A 19,796-nucleotide genomic window follows, 5' to 3' on the forward strand; every position below is an offset into this window, starting at 1 on the left:
TTTTCTGATTCAGTATGTGGATGTACCTACTAGAGAAGGTGCAAAACTTGACCTACTCTTGGGAAATAGTAGGTGACTGAGGTGTCAGTGGGGGAGCACTTTGGGGCCAGCGATCATAATTCTATTCGTTTTAAAATAGTGATGGAAAAGGACAGACCAGATCTAAAAGTTGAAGTTCTAAATTGGAGAAAGGCCAAATTTGACGGGTATTAGGCAAGAATTCTTGAAAGCTGATTGGAGGCAGATGTTCGCAGGTAAAGAGACGGCTGGAAAATGGGAAGACTTCAGAAATGGGATAACAAGAATCCAGAGAAAGTATATTCCTGTCAGGGTGAAAGGGAAGGCTGGTAGGTATAAGGAATGCTGGATGACTGAAGAAATTGAGGGTTTGGTTAAGAAAAAGAAGGAAGCATATGTCAGGTATAGACAGGATAGCTCGAGTGAATCCTAAGAGTATAAAGAAAGTAGGAGTATACTTAAGAGGGAAATCAGGAGGGCAAAACGGGGACATGAGATAGCTTTAGCAAATAGAATTAAGGAGAATCCAAAGGGTTTTTACAAATATGTTAAGGACAAAAGGGTAACTAGGGATAGAATAGGGCCCCTCAAAGATCAGCAAGGCGGCCTTTGTGTGGAGCCACAGAAAATGGGGGAGATACTAAATGAATATTTTGGATCAGTATTTACTGTGGAAAACGATATGGAAGATATAGACTGTAGGGAAATAGATGGTTGATTCCTGAAGAAGGGCCTGTGCCCGAAACGTCGAATCTCCTGTTCCCTGGATACTGCCTGACCTGCTGTGCTGTTCCAGCAATAAAGTTTCAACTTTGATCTCCAACATCTGCAGACCTCACTTTCTCCTCCAAATAGATGGTGACATCTTGCAAAATGTCCAGATTACAGAGGAGGAAGTGCTGGATGTCTTGAAACAGTTACAAGTGGATAAATCCCCAGGACCGGATCAGGTGTACCATGGAACGCCATGGGAAGCTAGATAAGTGATTGTTGGGCCTCTTGCTGAGATAATTGCATCATCGATAGTCACAGGTGAGGTGCCGGAAGACTGGAGGTTGGCAAACGTGGTGCCACTGTTTAAGAAGGGTGGTAAGGACAAGCCAGGGAACTAAAGACCAGTGAGCCTGACCTCGGTGGTGGGCAAGTTGTTGGAGGGAATCCTGAGGGATAGGACGTACATGTATTTGGAAAGGCAAGGACTGATTCGGGATAGTCAACATGGCTTTGTGTGTGGGAAATTATGTCTCACAAACTTGATTGAGTTTTTTGAAGAAGTAACAAAGAGGATTGATGAGGGCAGAGCAGTAGATGTGATCTATATGGACTTCAGTACGGCATTCAACAAGGTTCCCCACGGAAGACTGATTAGCAAGGTTAGATCTCATGGAATACAGGGAGAACTAGTCATTTGGATACAGAACTGGCTCAAAAGTAGAAGACAGAGGGTGGTGGTGGAGGGTTGTTTTTCAGACTGGAGGCCTGTGACCAGTGGAGTGCCACAAGGATCGGTGCTGGGTCCTCTACTTTTTGTCATTTACATAAATGATTTGAATGCGAGCCTAAGAGGTACAGTTAGTAAGTTTGCAGATGACACCAAAATTGGAGGTGTAGTGGACAGCGAAGAGGGTTACCTCAGATTACAACAGGATCTGGACCGGATGGGCCAATGGGCTGAGAAGTGGCAGACAGAGTTTGATTCAGATAAATGCGAGGTGCTGCATTTTGGGAAAGTAAATCTTAGCAGGACTTATACATTTAATGGTAAGGTCGGTTTGTGGGCGGCACGGTGGCACAGTGGTTAGCACTGTTGCCTCACAGCGCCAGAGACCCGGGTTCAATTCCCGCCTCAGGCGACTGACTGTGTGGAGTTTGCACGTTCTCCCCGTGTCTGCGTGGGTTTCCTCCGGGTGCTCCGGTTTCCTCCCACAGTCACAAAGATGTGCAGGGTCAGGTGAATTGGCAATACTAAATTGCCCGTAGTGTTAGGTAAGGGGTAAATGTAGGGGTATGGGTGGGTTCGCTTCGGCGGGTCGGTGTGGACTTGTTGGGCCGAAGGGCCTGTTTCCACACTGTAATGTAATTTGTAATCTGTCCTAGGGAGAGTTGTTGAACAAAGAGACCTTGGAGTGCAGGTTCATAGCTCCTTGAAAGTAGAGTCGCAGGTAGATAGGATAGTAAAGAAGGTGTTTGGTATGCTTTCCTTCATTGATCAGAGTATTGAGTACAGGAGTTGGGAGGTCATGTTGCGGCTGTATAGGACATTTGTTAGGCCACTGTTGGAATATTACGTGCAGTTCCGGTCTCCTTCCTCTCGGAAAGATGTTGTGAAACTTGAAAGGGGTCAGAAAAGATTTACAAGGATGTTGCCAGGGTTGGAAGATCTGAGCTACAGGGAGAGGCTGAACAAGCTGGGGCAGTATCCCCAGGAGGCTGAGGGGTGACATTATAGAGGTTTACAAAATTATAAGGGGCATGGATAGGATAAATAGGCAAAGTCTTTTCCCTGGGTTTGGGGAGTCCAGAACTAGAGGGCATAGGTTTAGGGTGAGAGGGGAAAGATATAAAAGAGACCTAAGGGGCAACTTTTTCACACAGAGAGTGGTTCATGTATGGAATGAGCTGCCAGAGGATGTGGTGGAGGCTGGTACAATTGCAACATGTAAGAAGCATTTGGATGGGTATATGAATAGGAAGGGTTTGGAGGGATATGGGCCGGGTGTTGGCAGGTGGGACTAGATTGGGTTAAGAAAAAGAAGGAAGCATATGTCAGGTATAGACAGGATAGATCGAGTGAATCCTTAGAAGAGTATAAAGAAAGTAGGAGTATACTTAAGAGGGAAATCAGGAGGGCAAAACGGGGACATGAGATAGCTTTAGCAAATAGAATTAAGGAGAATCCAAAGGATTTTTACAAATATGTTAAGGACAAAAGGGTAACTAGGGATAGAATAGGGCCCCTCAAAGATCAGCAAGGCGGCCTTTGTGTGGAGCCACAGAAAATGGGGGAGATACTAAATGAATATTTTGGATCAGTATTTACTGTGGAAAACGATATGGAAGATATAGATTGTAGGGAAATAGATGGTGACATCTTGCAAAATGTCCAGATTATGGGTTGGACCGAAGGGTCTGTTTCCATGCTGTACATCTCTATGACAGTTAACATTATAGCATTATTCAACAAGGGAATAAAGAATAAACTAGAAACCAGGCTATTCAGTCTAACATCAGTAATGGGAGACTGGTTAGCAAGGTTAGATCTCATCGAATACAGGGAGAATTCGCCATTTCTATACACAACTGACTCAAAGATAGAAGACACAGGGTAGTAGTGAAGGGTTATTTTTCAGACTGCAGGCTTGTGACAAGTGGAGTGCCACAAGGATTGGTGCTGGGTCCACAATGTTTCGTCATTTATATAAATTATTTGAATATGAACATAGAAGGTATAGTTAAGTAAGTTTGCAAATGACACCAAAATTGGAGATGTAGTGGACAACAAAGAAGGTTAACTCAGATTACAACGGGATCTTGATCAGATGCGCCAATGGGCTGAGGAGTGGCAGATGGAGTTTAAATCAGATAAATACAAAAAGCTCCATTTTGGGAAAGCAAATTTTAGCAGGACTTATACACTTAATGGTAAGGTCCTGGGGAGTGTTGCTGAACAGAGACCTTGGAGTGCAGGTTCATAGCTCCTTGAAAGTAGAGTCACAGGTAGATAGGATAGTGAAGGCGGCATTTGGTATGCTTTCCTTTATTGGTCAGAGTATTGAGGATAGAAGCTGGGAGGTTACGTTGTGACTGTACAGGACATTGGTTAGGCCACTTATGGAATATTGTGTGCAATTCTGGTCTCTTTCCTATCGGAAAGATGTTGTGAAAATTGAAAGGGTTCAGAAAAGATTTACAAACATGTTGCCAGGGTTGGAGGATTTGAGCTTTAAGGAGAGGCTGAATACACTGGGGCTGTTTTCCCTGGAGCATTGGAGGCTGAGGGGTGACCTCAGAGAGGTTTATTAAATCATGAGGGGCATGAACAGGATAAATAAGACAAGGTCTTTTCCCTGTGGTGGGGGAGTCCAGAACTAGAGGGCATAGGTTTAGGGTGAGAGGGGAAGGATACAAAGGGGACCTAAGAGGCAACTTTTTCACACAGAGGGTGGTGCGCATATAGAATGAGCTGCCAGAGGAAGTGGTGCAGGCTGGTACAATTGCAACATTTAAAACGCATCTGGATGGGTATATGAATAGGAAGGGTTTAAAGGGATATCGGCCAAGTGCTGGCAAATAGGATTTGATTAAGTTGGGGTATCTGGTTGGCATGGGCAAGTTGGACCGAAGGGTCTGTTTCCGTGCTGTACATCTCTGTGACTCTAGTGGGGAAACTATTAGAAGCAATTCTGAGGGACAGAATTAATCTGCATTTAAAGAGGCAAGTATTAATCAAGGATAGTCAGCATAGTTTTGTAAAGGGTAGGTCATGTCTGACCAGCTTGACTGCATTTTTCAAAAGATAACCAGGTACGAAGATAAGGACAATGCAGTTGACATAATCTACATGGACTTCAGCAAGGCTCTGGCAAGGTCCAGCATTGGAGACTGATAAGCAAAGGTAAGAGCCCATGAGGTACAAGGAAATGTGACTAATTGAATCTAAAACAGGCTGAATGCAGGACGCAGAGCGTGACGTCAAGTGGTGTTTTTGTGAGTGAAAGCCCATCTCCAGTCGGGTTCCAGAGGGATCAACGTTGGGACCCTTGATATTTGTGGTATACCTGTACATGAATGATTCAGACTTGAATATAGGAGGGTTGATCAGCAAGTCCAGGGATGTTACAAAAATTGGTGTGGCAGAAAATGTTGAGGAATATAGTCTTAGATTACAGGATGACGTAGGCGGGCTGGTTAGATAGGCTACGCAGTGGCAAATGGAATTCAATCTAGGTAAATGTGTGGTGAAGCTCTTGGGAAGCACCAAGGATCAGAAGATTATTGGAGGATCAAGGATCATTGCATGTCCACTGGCCCCTTAAGGTGGGGGAACCAGAAAATAAAGTGATTATGAAGGCACATGGGATACTTACCTTTATTAGCCAAGACACTGAGTTTAAGAACAGGGAGGCTATGCTGGAAGTGTTTACAAGACTGGTTAAGAGCTACAATCAAGCATGCTGGACTTTTGGTCAAGTTAGTTTAAACTCTGACCTCAGTTAAAACTGCAGCCAGGACATGTTGTGACCTGCAGTTTCCTGTATTGACCAAATAAAGCTTTGTGATCTCGAGACATACTAGCACCAATGTTACCTTACATGGAGCATGGAATGAGGTTATTTAACATTTGAAAGATTTTTTTTACAGTAAAGTTCCATTGCCTGGGAGTGAATAATGTGATCAGAATTTAGTCAATTCATTGGCTGATTGTTAGAGGAAGTAGGAGTACACGTTTTTGAGGTAACTTAGCAGAACAAAAGGTTTTCTCAGGAAAAGCCTTCAAGGCTACATTTGAGAATTACGTGCCCTGAAGTGATCATCAGAGAAGATAAAGAACCATGAGGCAAAACCTCCACGGAGAGCAAAGTTATCCACTTCACTCAAATTGGTGTAGTATTTGTTTCAAACCAGTTATGGAGTCATAGAGATATACGCACGGAAACAGACTGTTCGGTCCAACCCGTCCATGCCGACCAGATATCCCAACCCAATCTAGTCCCAACTGCCAGAACCCGGCCCATATCCCTCTAAACCCTTCCTATTCATATACCCATCCAAATGCCTCTTAAATGTTGCAAGTGTATCAGCCTCCACCACTTCCTCTGGCAGCTCATTCCATACACGTAGCACCCTCTGTGTGAAAAAGTTGCCTCGTAGGCCTCTTTTATATCTTTCCCCTCCCACCCTAAATGTATGCCCTCTAGTTTTAGACTCCTCCACCTCAGGGAAAAGACTTTGCCTATTCACCCTATCCATGCCCCTCATAATTTTGTAAACCTCTATAACGTCACCCCTCAGCCTCCGATGCTCCAGGGAAAACAGCCCCAACCTGTTCAGCCTCTCCCTGTAGCTCAGATCCTCCAACCCTGGCAACATCCTGGTAAATCTTTTCTAAACCCTTTCAAGTTTCACAACATCTTTCCGATAGGAAGGAGATCAGAATTGCATGCAATATTCCAACAGTGGCCTAAGCAGTCCTGTACAGCCACAACATGACCTCCCAACTCTTGTACTCAATACTCTGACCAATAAAAAAAACATACCAAATGCCTTCTTCACTATCCTATCTACCTACGACTCCACTTTCAAGGAGCTATGAACCTGCACTTCAAGGTCTCTGTTCAGCAACACTCTCTAGGACCTTACCATTAAGTGTATAAGTCCTGCTAAGATTTGCTTTCCCAAAATGCAGCACCTCCCATTTATCTGAATTAAACTACATCTGCCACTTCTCAGCCCACTGGCCCATCCGGTCAAGATCCCGTTGTAATCTGAGGTAACCCTCTTCGCTGTCCACTACACCTCCAATTTTGGTGTCATCTGCAAACTTACTAACTGTACCTCTTATGCTCACATCCAAATCATTTATGTAAATGACAAAAAGTAGAGGACCCAGCACCGATCCTTGTGGCACTCCACTGGTCACAGGCCTCCAGTCTGAAAAGTTAGTTCGAGATATGGTTAAATGTGAATTAAGGAGGTTGCCACAGTTAGAGGGTATGAGCTATAGGGAGAGGCTGAATAGGCTGGGGCAATTTCCTTGGATCATCAGAGGTTGATAGGTGACCTTATAGAAGTGTATAAAATCATGAGGGCTATAGATAGGGTGAATAGCCAAGGTATTTTGCCCAGGATACTGGAGTCCAAAACTAGACGGCATAGGTTTCAGGTGAGAAGGGAAAGATTTAAGAGGGACCTAAGAGGCAACGTTTTCACCCAGAGGATGGTGCATGTATAAAATGAGGTACCTAAGAAAGTGGTGGAGGTTGGTAATAATTACATTTCAATGGTATCTGGATGGGTACATGAACAGCAAGGGTTTGGAGGGATATAGGCCAAATGATGGCAAATGGGACTAGATTAGTTTGGGGTATCAGGTCAGCATGGATGAGTTGGACCGAAAGGTCTGGTTCCGTGCTGTATATCGCTATGACTCCAAGTAAGGTATAGTGAAGTCAAATGAAATGAGTCAAAGCTAAAGTTAAATTAAGCGAGTTAAAAAGTAAATGTTGCAACTAATGTATGTTTTATATTGAGTACTGGCACTGAAAGAGTTACAATAAACAAGGGATTAGTTAAGTAGTCTGAGTGTTCCCTGCCTTTTGTCAGGCATCCATGGGAAGAATACCTAGATAAAGGTTTGAGTTCTCCTTTTCGGGCAAACAATATCAACTGGAAAATTCAGATTGGCAACGATAGCCTAGATACGGAATTCACAGAATATATTCAAGGTAGATTTTTAGAACAGTACAATGCGGAGTCAACCAAAGACGAGGCTATACAAGACTTGGTACTGGCCAATGTGATGGGATTAATAAGTAATCACAGCAATATTGCCCCAAGGTAGCAGCAACTATGATTCAATTTTACATTCATTTTGAGGGAGCGATAGCCATCCAAGACTACTTTGTTAAATTTAAGTAAGGGCAATTATGAGGCCATTAAAATACAGCTAGCGGAAACAAATCGGGAATTAGGTTGAAGGATAGGTTAATAGCGATGCAGTGACAGATATTAAGAGGGATATTTCAGAATACACAGAATAGATACATTCCAACAAGCAACAAAAATTCTGAGCAAAGAACCTGCCATTCATGGTAAACTAGAAATGTTGAAGATAGTACCAAACTTAAAGCAAAATAATATAATTGTGCAAAGATGGTTGGCAGGTCAGAAAACTGCACGGAACATAACAGCAAAGAATGACAAAAAAAGGTAAAAATTAGGGTTCGAGAGAAAGCTTGCCAGAAATACAAAAACAGGTAAGAGTTTCTTTGAATATTTTTAAAATAGTTAACAAAATGAGCATTAGCCCTGTAGAAAATCAAGATTAGAACATTACTAATAGGAAATAAGAAAATAGCAGGTGATTTGAACAGATCTTAAAATATGTTTTCACTGTAGAAGTTGCAGCAACATCCCACAAGTAACAATACATTTGTATGTTCGTGAAGTGGAGAACTCGGGAAAATCAAGCAACAGAAAGTGGTACTGAGTAAAGCTGCAAGTCGACAGAGGAGTAGATCATGATGGATTTATCCTAGGTTCTTAAAAGAAGTGGCTAGTGAAATATAATTATACATTAGTTTTAATTTTCTAAGACTCTTGATTTGGAGAAAATTAGATTAGACTTTCCAATAAAATTAGTGAGTAGATGAAATTGTAGCAAATGGAGTATAATCTGTTAAAAAGTGAAATTGTTCATTTTGACATGCAGAGTATAAAAACTATACTATTTAAATGACAAAATATTACAAACTCAGATGCACAGGGATTTGGGTATCGTTGTGCATGAATCACAAAAAATAAAAAGTAAATAATTAGAAAAGCTAAAAGAATGTTATCATTTACTACAATGGGAATTGAACACAAAAATGGGGAGATTATGCTTCAGTTACACAGGGCACCGGTGAGATCAGATCCAGACTGCTGTGGGCAGTTTGGGACTCCTTGTTTAAGGAAAGATGTAACTACATTGGAGCAAAATGCCTGGCTACAACATATTCAAGAAAGATAAAGTAACAAAAAGCTGCAGAGGAACAGTGGCAGTATAGGTCCAAGCATCACAAATTGCAAAAGGATGATGTTTTGAGACTTCAAAGATAGCTGAAACATTTATAGAAAGACATGAGGGGCAAATATTTTACACGAAGGATGGTTTGCATGTGGAATGAACTTCCTGAGGAAGTGGTGGATGTGGGAGCACTTACATCGCTTAAAAGACATTTCATAGGACATGAATAAGAAAGGTTAGGAGGGATATGGGCCAGGAACAGGCTCGTGGGACGAGTTTAGTTGGAATTATGTTCAGCATGGATTGGTTAGACCAAATGGTCTGTTTCCGTCTATTTGACTCTACGTGGTCAAATCACAGCTTATGGGCAAACAGGTACAGTGCAAATAGGTGACTGCCAGTCAGTCTGAAATGTCTAGGTAGGTAATGAAGAAATCTCCCACAGTATCTCACATTCCAACCCGTATTATATTCTGAACACTGGCATGACTGATAGTTGATGTGAGGTGTGCAGCCACAACCATCTTCAGCTGCTTCATCAAATAATGGAGGAAAGGTATAAGGTCAGAAGTGGAGATGTTTGTTGATGATTGCACAATGTTCAGCACCATTCACAACTCCTCAGATACTGAAGCAGTCCATGTTCAAACAAGGTCTGGAGCTCTGAAGAAGAGTCACCCAAACTCGAAACATTAGCTTACTCTCTCTCCATGGATGCTACAAGATCTGGACAATATTCAGGCTTCAGCTAACAAGTGGCAAGTTACATTTTTGCCACACAAATGCCAGGCAATAACCATTTCCAATAAGAGATAATTAACAGACATCCCTTGACATTCATCAGTGTTACCATCACTGAATCCCCCACGATCAACATCCTGGGGGTTATCATTGACAAGAATTTCAACTGGACTCACCACATAAACACAGTGGCTACAAAAGCAGGTCAGAAGCTAGTAATACTGCGACTGGTAACTCACCTCCTGACTCCCCAAAGCCCGTCAATCATCTGCAAGACACAAGTCAGGAGTATGATGAAATATTCCCTGGATAAGTGCAGCTCCAACAAAGAAGCTTGACACCATCCAGGACGAAGCAGCCTGCTTGATTGGCACTACACATCCACAAGATCCCTCCACCAACACTCTGTAGCAGCAGTGTGTACTAGGTAGAAATTCACCAAAGATCCTCAGACAGCATATTCCAACTAGAAGGTATGCTTCCCTTTATCGGCCAGTGCATTGAGTATAGGAGTTGAGAAGTCATGTTTTAGCTGTACAGGATATTGGTTAGGTCACTGTTGGAATGCTGTAGGATTGGGATAGAGCAATGCTCAATTTGGGGGTAATAGTTACATCAACACCATAACTATTCAGATGAGACAAGAGGTGGGAGGTATAGTAATGGGAACACATTTGTGGATTGAGAATTGGAAAAAATGAAGAACTGATAACTTATGAGTTGCAAAAGATACGGCATTTTAGAAGGAACAAGTTAAAAGGCTGAAGAACCGAGGTTGTCTGCTGTTTACAAAAAAAAGTCAAGAGATTTTGGGAGAACAGCTTTTAAAAGAGAGATAAGAGAATGCTTTATGGCCTATAATTGCTTGACAAAAGCCCGAGTTTTCTTAAAAAGGCCAAGTGCAGAAGGTTGCCTAGCAACAGTGTCCTACAAACAGTAGTTTGTATTGCAATAGACTTGAAGGGTGTTCAGTTGTGGGTAGGCTTGCAAGGAAGCAATGCTATTACCTCCATCCCTCTCCCAACACCACCATCAACCCCCCACCCCCACGGTGCTTAATGAAAGCTCAATTCTCTGGGTTTGGGGCAGCACGGTGGCTCAGTGGTTAGCACTGCTATCTCACAGTGCCAAGGACCCAGGTTCAATTCCAACCTCAGGTGACTGTGTGGAGTTTGCACATTCTCCCTGTGTCTGCATGGGTTTCCTCTGGGTGCTCCCATTTTCTCCCACAGTTCAAAGACGTGCAGGTAAGGTGAATTGGCCATGGTAAATTGCCCATAGTGTTCAGGGATGTGTAGGCTAGGTGTACTATTCAGGGGAAATGGAGAGTACAGAGGAACCTCGATTATCTGAACATCAACTATCCAAACAAGATCGCAAGGTCCCAATGCTTGGCTAAATTGTGTTATCCAACATTTGATTATCCAAACAAAATACTCCCTGCCCGTGTCGTTCAGATAAATAGGTTCCTCTGTAATAGGGTAGGAGCAAATGGCCTGTTTCCACACTGTTGAGATTCTATGATTCTAAATATCTCAGTGGAATACTCCAGGAGAATCGGGGAAATTCCTAGAAGTCCAAATCTCTGACCACTACAAACTCTGAAAGCTGAAATGTAAACTCAATCATGATACTTAAATCTAATGTACCTGTCACCCAAACAGAGGGGCTTCCATTGCTCTGTGTTGACAGCAACATAGTCCCACCAACAGAAACTGAAGGAACTGTGAGAAAGTCACCTTATTCTACTCTTTCATTTTGAATTTTTGATGAATAGGGCTTTCTCTACTTTTCCACTCACAATTGCTCTGCAAAGCTGTACGTCTCATCATGTCAGTGTATAAATATGTTTGGATTAAGAGAGATAAAAATTAGTCCTGCAAAGTAGTTCTGTTGATAACCAGTTTACCATGTGTTTGAAGCTTAAATTTGTTTCTAATAAGCAAATTACTTTAGAGTTTATTGAAGTAACCTGTGGAAGTCTTTTGTTCTGGATAACAATAATAAAGTGAAACAGATTGACCAGTCTGTGCTTTATTAGTTAGTGCACTGAGTCCAGGGGTTGGGATGTCATGTTGCAGCTGTACAGGACATTGGTGAGGCCACTTTTAGAATACTGCGTGCAAATCCAGTCTCTCTCCTATAGGAAAGATGTTGTTAAACTTGAAAGGGTGCAGAAAAGATTTTCAAGGATGTTTCTGGGGTTGGAGGGTTTGAGCTATAGGGAGAGGCTGAATAGACAGGGCTTTTTTTCCCTGGACTGTCAGAGACTGAGGGATGACCTTATAGAAGTTCATAAAATCATGGGGGGCATGGATATGGTGAATAGTCAAGGTCTTTTTCCCCAAAGTAGGGGAGTCCAAAACTAGAGAGCATAAACATAAGGTGAGAGGGGAAGGATTTAAAAGGGACCAGAGGGGCAACTTGTTCATATAGAAGGTGGTGCATGTATGGATTCAGCTGCCTGGGGAAATAGTGGAGGTGGGGACAATTACAGCATTTAAAAGACATCCTACATGAATAGGAAGTGTTTACAGGGATAGATCAAATGCTGGCAAACAGGACTAGATCAGTTTAGAATATCTGGTTGACATGGATGAGTTGGACCGAAGGTGCTGTTTCTATGCTGTTTAGCTCTATGACTCATGCATCAATGCTAGTATTTACCTCCCAAGACCGTGAACTTCTACTTTTACAAAAACCTTTTATGCTGAAGCAGGTCAAATGTCTTCTGGTAATCCAAGCACAATACATCAATAGATAAAAGCAAATTCCTGCGGATGCTGGAATCTGAAACCAAAAGAGAAAATGCTGGAAAATCTCAGCAGATCTGACGGCAGTTAGACTCGAAGCATCGGCTCTTTTCTCTCCTTACACATGCTGCTAAACCTACTGAGATTTTCCAGCATTTTCTTGTTTGGTTTCAGTACATCAATGCATTAATTATCCAGCATGTTATGGCTTCAAAGAATTCCAGTAAATTGGTTGAAAACAATTATTGAGTCGTAGAGATGCACTGCACAGAGACAGACCCTTCGGTTCAACTTGTCCATGCCTAACAGATATCCCAACCCAATCTAGTCCCACCTGCTCTCTGTTAAATGCATAATTTGTTGTTCTAAGAAACGACCTTGATATCAGTCCAGGAACTTCTCATTGAGGCTATTATAACCAAGCTGAATTATTCAGTTTACGTGCCGATTACACAATTATGGATATTCATTTATAGAGTCATAGAGATGTACAGTGTGATAACAGACCCTTCAGTCCAACTTGTCCATGCCGACCAGATATCCCAACCCAATCTAGTCCCACCTGCCAGCACCTGGCCATATCCCTCCAAACTCTTCCTATTCATATACCCATCCAGATGCCTTTTAAATATTGCAATTGTACTAGCCTCCATCACCTCCTCTGGCAGCTCATTCCATACACATACCACCTTCTGCATGAAAAATTTATAACAAGCATCCGAGTTCCTCCTTCTATACTTCATCTGACATAATGGTCACTGTTCATCTGAGGATCACTCCAACAAGTGAATTTTTGACGATACTATTCCTTATTTCCATTCAAACCAATTCTACAACCTGATTTTTTTTAACTACGGTCATTTCTAACTACTCTACCAATTCCACCTTTGACATGTCCTTTGCCTTTTCAAAGTTACCTATTCTTCTTGAACGTCATACCACTGAGAATATTCAGGAACCAATCTTGGTCAAGCTACAGCCACCTCTCCATATTGGCCATCAGATCATATTTATCCACTCCAATGTATGCTATCAGTTCATTTACTTTGTTATGAATTCTACAAAGAATGGATGCATGCAAAGCTTTAGCGTTTTCTTTGTTATTTTTGTAGCATCTAGTCTTGACTGCAGGGATAGACTTCGGACCTTCATTTTTGATGTTAGTACTTTGCTTGCCTGCCTCTACCTCATTTCGATTTGTTACATTTACCCAACCTTTCAGTTGCTCAACCAGCCCCCACCCTGTTTTATTTAAAGTTTCTCTTTTTCTACAGTTATGTGGCTCATGAGAACACCAATCCCAGCTTGATTAAGGTGTAGACCGTGCCAATAGTACAAATCCCATCTCTCGCAGTACTGGTGCCAATGCACCATGAACTGGAACTCATTTCTCCCACAGTCTTTGAATCAGGCTTTCATTACTCTTGAAGGGCTTATGCCCGAAACGTCGATTCTCCTGCTCCTTGGATGCTGCCTGACCTGCTGCGCTTTTCCAGCAACACATTTTTCAGCTTTCATTACTCTTGATTTTTTTATATACCCTATGCCAAATTGCACACAGTTTGGGTTGTATTTCAGAGATTTTAAACTTTGCAGGTCCATTTTTTAGCTGAACACATACTTCTCATATTCCCTCAGGAGAACCTTTTACCTAATTCTACCTGTGTTGTGGTGCAGACCCAGTGCATGACCGCTGGATTCTCCCTTTCCCAATCCAAGTTATGCGTTGGCCCAGAGCAGCATTCCTAAAGCCTGGTATTGGGCAGACACAATATTGCTGCCTATTCTTTGCTGCAGAGAACAGTGTCAACCCCCGTCATTACACTGTCCCCAATTCACATTAGATTCCTTCTTACCTCCCCCCACTATGGGGCCATGACCAGTTAGCTCATCAACCCCACGGCCTTCACTATCATCCAAACAAGCTGGAAAAACCTCAAATCTTTTGGACTAACTCAAAGGCTAAGACTCCTTAGCCGGCCTCACTTATAGCCATATCACTCACCAATCAGAACACTTTATTCCAAGGGAGTGACCACCTCCTTGGATAAAATGTCCAGGTAACTTTCTTCATGGTGTCTGCAGCCCTGCATCCAACTCAGCAACTCAGAGCTAAAGTTCCAAAAGATATAGACAAAACTGCATGTCTGTTTGCCCTGGATTGAAGATGCAGAATCTGGTTTTAGAGAGTCAGTTAGGAGCAGCAACCAGGATACTGAAACATATGCAGACAACCACAGCCTTACAAGACAGCTCGAATAATATGAAGACTTCAGTTAAGAACTGGCAAATAACAAAAGGAAGCATATGTGTGTGTGTACATATGGAATGTGTGTTTCTGTGATGGGAGTAGTGTGTATAGTGTGTGTGCTTAATCACAAGCTTTCCAACAGCACCAATGACACAGGATACCTAATTAAGAAACAGAGAAAGCCAATGCTATTGCCTTCAAATCCATTCACCTCCATAAACCTTTTATGTAAAATAAACACAAACGCTTTGCTGTCTCTGGAAAAACAATGTGATGTAATTACGAAAATATAACTGTATAGTAACACAATTATCAGCCCACTGGAGATTATTGTACCAGGGCTTTTGTCTACCTAATGAGTAAATTGTGCTCATTTTGAACCTCAGTGGAGAAATACTTGGATAGCATGCAGAGAGCGAATGCTAGGCATATGCAATAAAACCACTCAAACTCTGCATCTGAACTCTGTCAAAAGTTTATATATGAGCATTCACTCAGACCTTTCAGGATCATACTGACATCCACAAACTTCCACATTCTGCAGTTACAGCACATCATCTAGCCTGGGAGAAAATGAGGAGTGCAGATGCTGGAGAGTCAGAGTCGAAAAGTGTGACACCGGAAAAGCACAGCAAGTCAGGCAGCATCCGAGCAGCAGGAGAGTCGACATCTCGGGTATATGCCTAATCTACCCTGCTTCTCTAATAGGAGTTAATTCATTGGTAATTGCTAATTAATTTACAATTAGTACAGCCTACACCCCTCAATATTTTAGCACTGCCAGTAAACTTCACAATACTGGTGAAACAAAACAAGACCTAAAATATTGAAAAGATTTACAATTTCTAATATAACAGTTATAGATTCAAGCTGCAAAAAAAATTAAAATCAATTACTGGAAGTTGAAAGAAAATGTATGAAAAGAAACACCTTTTCTCCATCCAACAAACCTCTTGCAGTAGGCTTTACTTAAAGTATCCTTTTTCCCCATGTGCCAAATTCCAATTCAAACAAAGTACTATCTCAACCATTGTCTCACTTAGGTAAAGGCTCCCTCACACTGACTGTGCTCCTTTATTGACCAGTTGTAAAAGATCATGGGACTCAACTCAAAACAATCAAACTGATAATCCTCTCAAAATTTAGAAACAAATTGCTTGTTAAATTACCTCACTATTTTTTGCTGTGTAAAACAGAGCTACAACATTTTATTCAACATTCCTACGTCTGAACAAAAAAAATGTTTGGCTATGCAATATTTTAGAAACCTAAGGTAGAAAAAGAACCAGAAATTTTGAGCTCAAACCAGTATGTTCTCTTGTCGAGTCTTACATGATGTAGATTGTACATGAATGAAAGGAGTGCAAAATGCAGCCTGGTAATAATGCAGGGCCAGGAACAGAAACCAGAACCTCAGAGTTGTTCTTAGCTGCCCTCAGCCTCGATCTCACACAAGTGCCCTTATAGCCTGGACCCAGTTACTGGCCCTTGATGTACTTATCCTCTGTCCTGGGCTCTGCAGTAGCAGTGTTCACTTGATGGTGACAGATAACAGATGAAAAATTTCAAATAAAACATTCTGCGACATAATCATTGTGACATTAGCTGTAATTCATCCCAAGTTAAAAATAATTATCTGATTTTCCGTAGTGCCTAACAGGTTCAGTGTGCATGCAAAAGAGCAATGACAGATCAAGATCTAACAAGGCATGTCAGTGTTCAGATTTTAAAAATGCATCTTTCGTCTCACATATGTATAATAATAGATATGTACTCATTGCAACTGATAAATGTCTCCATCACAATCCCTATCCACAAATACCAACCAATTAATTGTTTCTAGCAATTAGCTTTATTTCAGATTTCTAGAAGCCATGGTATTCTGCTTTTGCTCATCACATTTTTCTCAATTCTGCCTTCCAAACCTTTCTGTTGAGTCTCTTCACTGAAACTTGAATTCACCTTCTTTTGAGTTCTTCCTCTTCTCAGCATCCTCAATGTGCATTCAATTAAAAATTCTTTCCCCACACCCAGAAACCACAGAACGCTATTTCTCCGTTTTCCTTGTACAATCTACATATTGTTAAAACTGAAGGTTCATGTCAAATGACTGCAAATGTGACTTTCTTGATTTCTAACTTTTTGTCTTATAATATAGGCCATTGCTTTCTTGATTTATAAGAAATAAATACCAGAGTGTCCGAAATGTGTCATAAGGATTTTTCTGACATTCTCAGATCAATAGTCTCCACCAACATAAACACAAATCCTTTCCTTACTCTACATTGATTTAAAACTTCTATACATTTCCACTTTCCATTGTAGGAGAGATGACTGGCAATATTCAGCAGAACTGGCAACAGGTGACAAAATGTTAACTGTTTCTCTTTATACTGATACAATCTAACCTGGATACTTCTAGCAGACTCCTTTTTTGTTTACAGATTGCCAGCATCTTCACTATTTCTGCTGATAGGTCAATGACTTCAAATGTTACACTTCTTCCTCTGTCCATAGTAGTTCCACAGTGTTCTGCTGTAGTTATAAATAGAATTAGCTACTTACTGGGTGGTACTGTTTCCGTCGGGTCAGGCAGTGGGACAAAGTTCTCGGTGAAATTGACATTGCACATGTCGGTACTACAGCAGCAGAAGCGGAAGGTCCCATTTTGTCTGTGGTTTACCACCACACACTCTGGGGAACAGCAGTCCTCCTTATCACCAACATGAGCCCAGCAGCCTTGCATGAATAAACAGAAAGAAGAATATTAAGTCAAAGACATTACTGGAGCCATTTGACCTATTTTTCTCATTAACCTGATCAAAAATTCTATTATACTCCTGCACTTGGCCCATATCCTTCTCAACAGTTCCCATTCATAGATGCAAGAAAACGTTTCCTTTGACTGGGGAGTCTAGAACCAGTCACAGGATATTGGGTTGGCTATTTAGGACTGTGATGAGGAAATATTTCCTCAATCACAGGGTGGTCAACCTGTAGAAGTCACATCATAGAAGACTGTGAAGACTGGATCATTAAGTATATTCCAGAAACAGGCAATAGTTCTTTAGATATTGAAGACATCAAGTGGTATGCATAGAAAGCAGGAATATGGAACTGAGATAGAGCATCAATCATGATTGTATCAAAAGGCAAAGTAGGCTCAAAGAACCAAACAGCCTACTACTGTTCCAAGTTTCTATGTTAATGCATTTTGTTTGAGTAAGTGAACTTAAGAAAGGCAGACATTCAGGTGGTGGGGCTTGAATGCATACTACACGTTTTGCATCATTTATAAATTTTGAAATTGTGTCCAGTACACAGAACAAATTCATGAACACAGACCAGCAAAACCTTTTGTTTCCAGTCACTCAACCAACTTAGTATCCCATAATGCCACTGTCCCATTATTTGCTGGCACAACTTTTCTGATGAAGTTGTTGTGGTTCTGTTCGCTGAGCTGGGAATTTGTGTTGCAGACATTTCGTCCCCTGTTTAGGTGACATCGTCAGTGCTCGGGAGCCTCCTGTGAAGTGCTTCTGTGATCTTTCCTCCGCCATTTGTAGTGGTTTGAATCTGCCGCTTCCGGTTGTCAGTTCCAGCTGTCCGTTGTAGTGGTCGGTATATTGGGTCCAGATCGATGTGCTTATTTATTGAATCTGTGGATGAGTGCCATGCCTCTAGGAATTCCCTAGCTGTTCTCTGTTTGGCTTGTCCTATAATAGTAGTGTTGTCCCAGTCGAATTCATGTTGCTTGTCATCTACGTGTGTGGCTACTAAGGATAGCTGGTCGTGTCGTTTCGTGGCTAGTTGGTGTTCATGGATACGGATCGTTAGCCGTCTTCCTGTTTGTCCTATGTAGTGTTTTGTGCAGTCCTTGCATGGGAGTTTGTACACTACATTGGTTTTGCTCATGCTGGGTATCGGGTCCTTCGTTCTGGTAATTTGTTGTCTGAGAGTGGCTGTTGGTTTGTGTGCTGTTACAGACAGCAGTAGTCTGGCTGTCAGTTCGGAAATGCTCTTGATGTATGGTAGTGTGGCTAGTCCTTTGGGTTGCGGCATGTCCTCGTTCCGTTGTCTTTCCCTTAGGCATCTGTTGATGAAATTGCGCGGGTATCCATTTTTGGCGAATAGATTGTATAGGTGTTCTTCTTCCTCTTTTTGCCGTTCTGATGTACTGCAGTGTGTTGTGGATGCAACTTCTTTTGTGTGTATTGGGGTGGTTGCTTTCGTAGTTCAGGACTTGGTCTGTGTGTGTGGCTTTCCTTTGTGGTGAATTCTCCGTTAGGTGTTCTCTGTACCATCACGTCTAGGAATGGGAGTTGGTTGTCCTTTTCTTCCTCTCTAGTGAATCTGATTCCTGTGAGTGTGGCGTTGATGATCCGGTGTGTGTTCTCTATTTCCGTGTTTTTAATGATTACAAAGGTGTCATCCACATATCTGACTCAGAGTTTGGGTTGAATTTGCGGTAAGACTGTTTGTTCTAATCTTTGCATTACCGCTTCTGCTATGAGTCCAGAGATGGGTGAGCCCATGGGTGTGCCGTTGATTTGTTCATATATTTGGTTGTTGAATGTAAAGTCTGTTGTGAGGCACAGGTCCAGTAGTTTGAGTATGCCGTCTTTGTTGATAGGTTCAACGTCCTGTTGTCTGTTCTGTATGTCCAGCAGGTTGGCTATTGTTTCTCTGGCTAGGGTTTTGTCGATATACTGGACATACAGAACAGACAACAGGATGTTGAACCTATCATATAACTTTCTGGGAGGTCATAAAAAATCTCAATCGAGGTAGGTAAAAATAATTTTCTCTTAACAAATCCATGTTGGCCTCATTTGTCCAAGTGCTTTAATTTTACAACTTAAAAGGGCCCTTGTGGTGCATCCTTGCCTCTGGGCCAGGAATGTTGGGTTTAAGTCCCACCTGCAGGTCGGATAACATTCTCAACAGGTTGATTAGAAAAATGCCATACCTAAAAGCTTTCCCATCACCAAGGTCAAACCTTTGTTGTTGGGTTTATGCTTAAACCTTTCTTTGATTTGAACAAGGGTGTAATTTTCCAGTCGTCATCCAACACCTCCATATCAAAGGAGGATTGGAAGATTATAGTCAGTGCCTTTGAAATTTCCACTCAGATTTCCATTAATATTCTCTGATGTGTTTTATCCGATCCTGGTAACTTAAGAGCTTGAAATACAACCAGCTTTAATCCCTCCACTTTCTTAAATTTGGAAGTAAGAATATATTGGGAAGGAGAAATTCAAGGGGATAAGTGAAAAGGAAAGGGTGAAGTTAAGACCCTGTGACA

The 19,796-nt window shown here is 41.7% G+C and overlaps 1 protein-coding gene across 2 annotated transcripts in view; it reads right to left on the reverse strand.

Annotated features, from left to right (window-relative positions):
• bmpr2b (bone morphogenetic protein receptor type 2b) overlaps window positions 1-19,796 on the reverse strand; it is a 324,336-nt gene that overhangs the window by 141,041 nt on the left and 163,499 nt on the right. For both annotated transcript variants that reach the window (XM_087988933.1, XM_087988932.1), the window contains exon 3: window positions 17,057-17,230. In XM_087988933.1, coding sequence (XP_087845059.1) covers window positions 17,057-17,230 — 174 coding nt within the window. The remainder of the gene's footprint in view (window positions 1-17,056; window positions 17,231-19,796) is intronic.

Source organism: Chiloscyllium plagiosum, unplaced genomic scaffold (assembly GCF_037043375.1).
Source record: "Chiloscyllium plagiosum isolate Xiang-an unplaced genomic scaffold, Cpla_swu_hap1 HiC_scaffold_7, whole genome shotgun sequence".
Taxonomy (NCBI): domain Eukaryota; kingdom Metazoa; phylum Chordata; class Chondrichthyes; order Orectolobiformes; family Hemiscylliidae; genus Chiloscyllium; species Chiloscyllium plagiosum.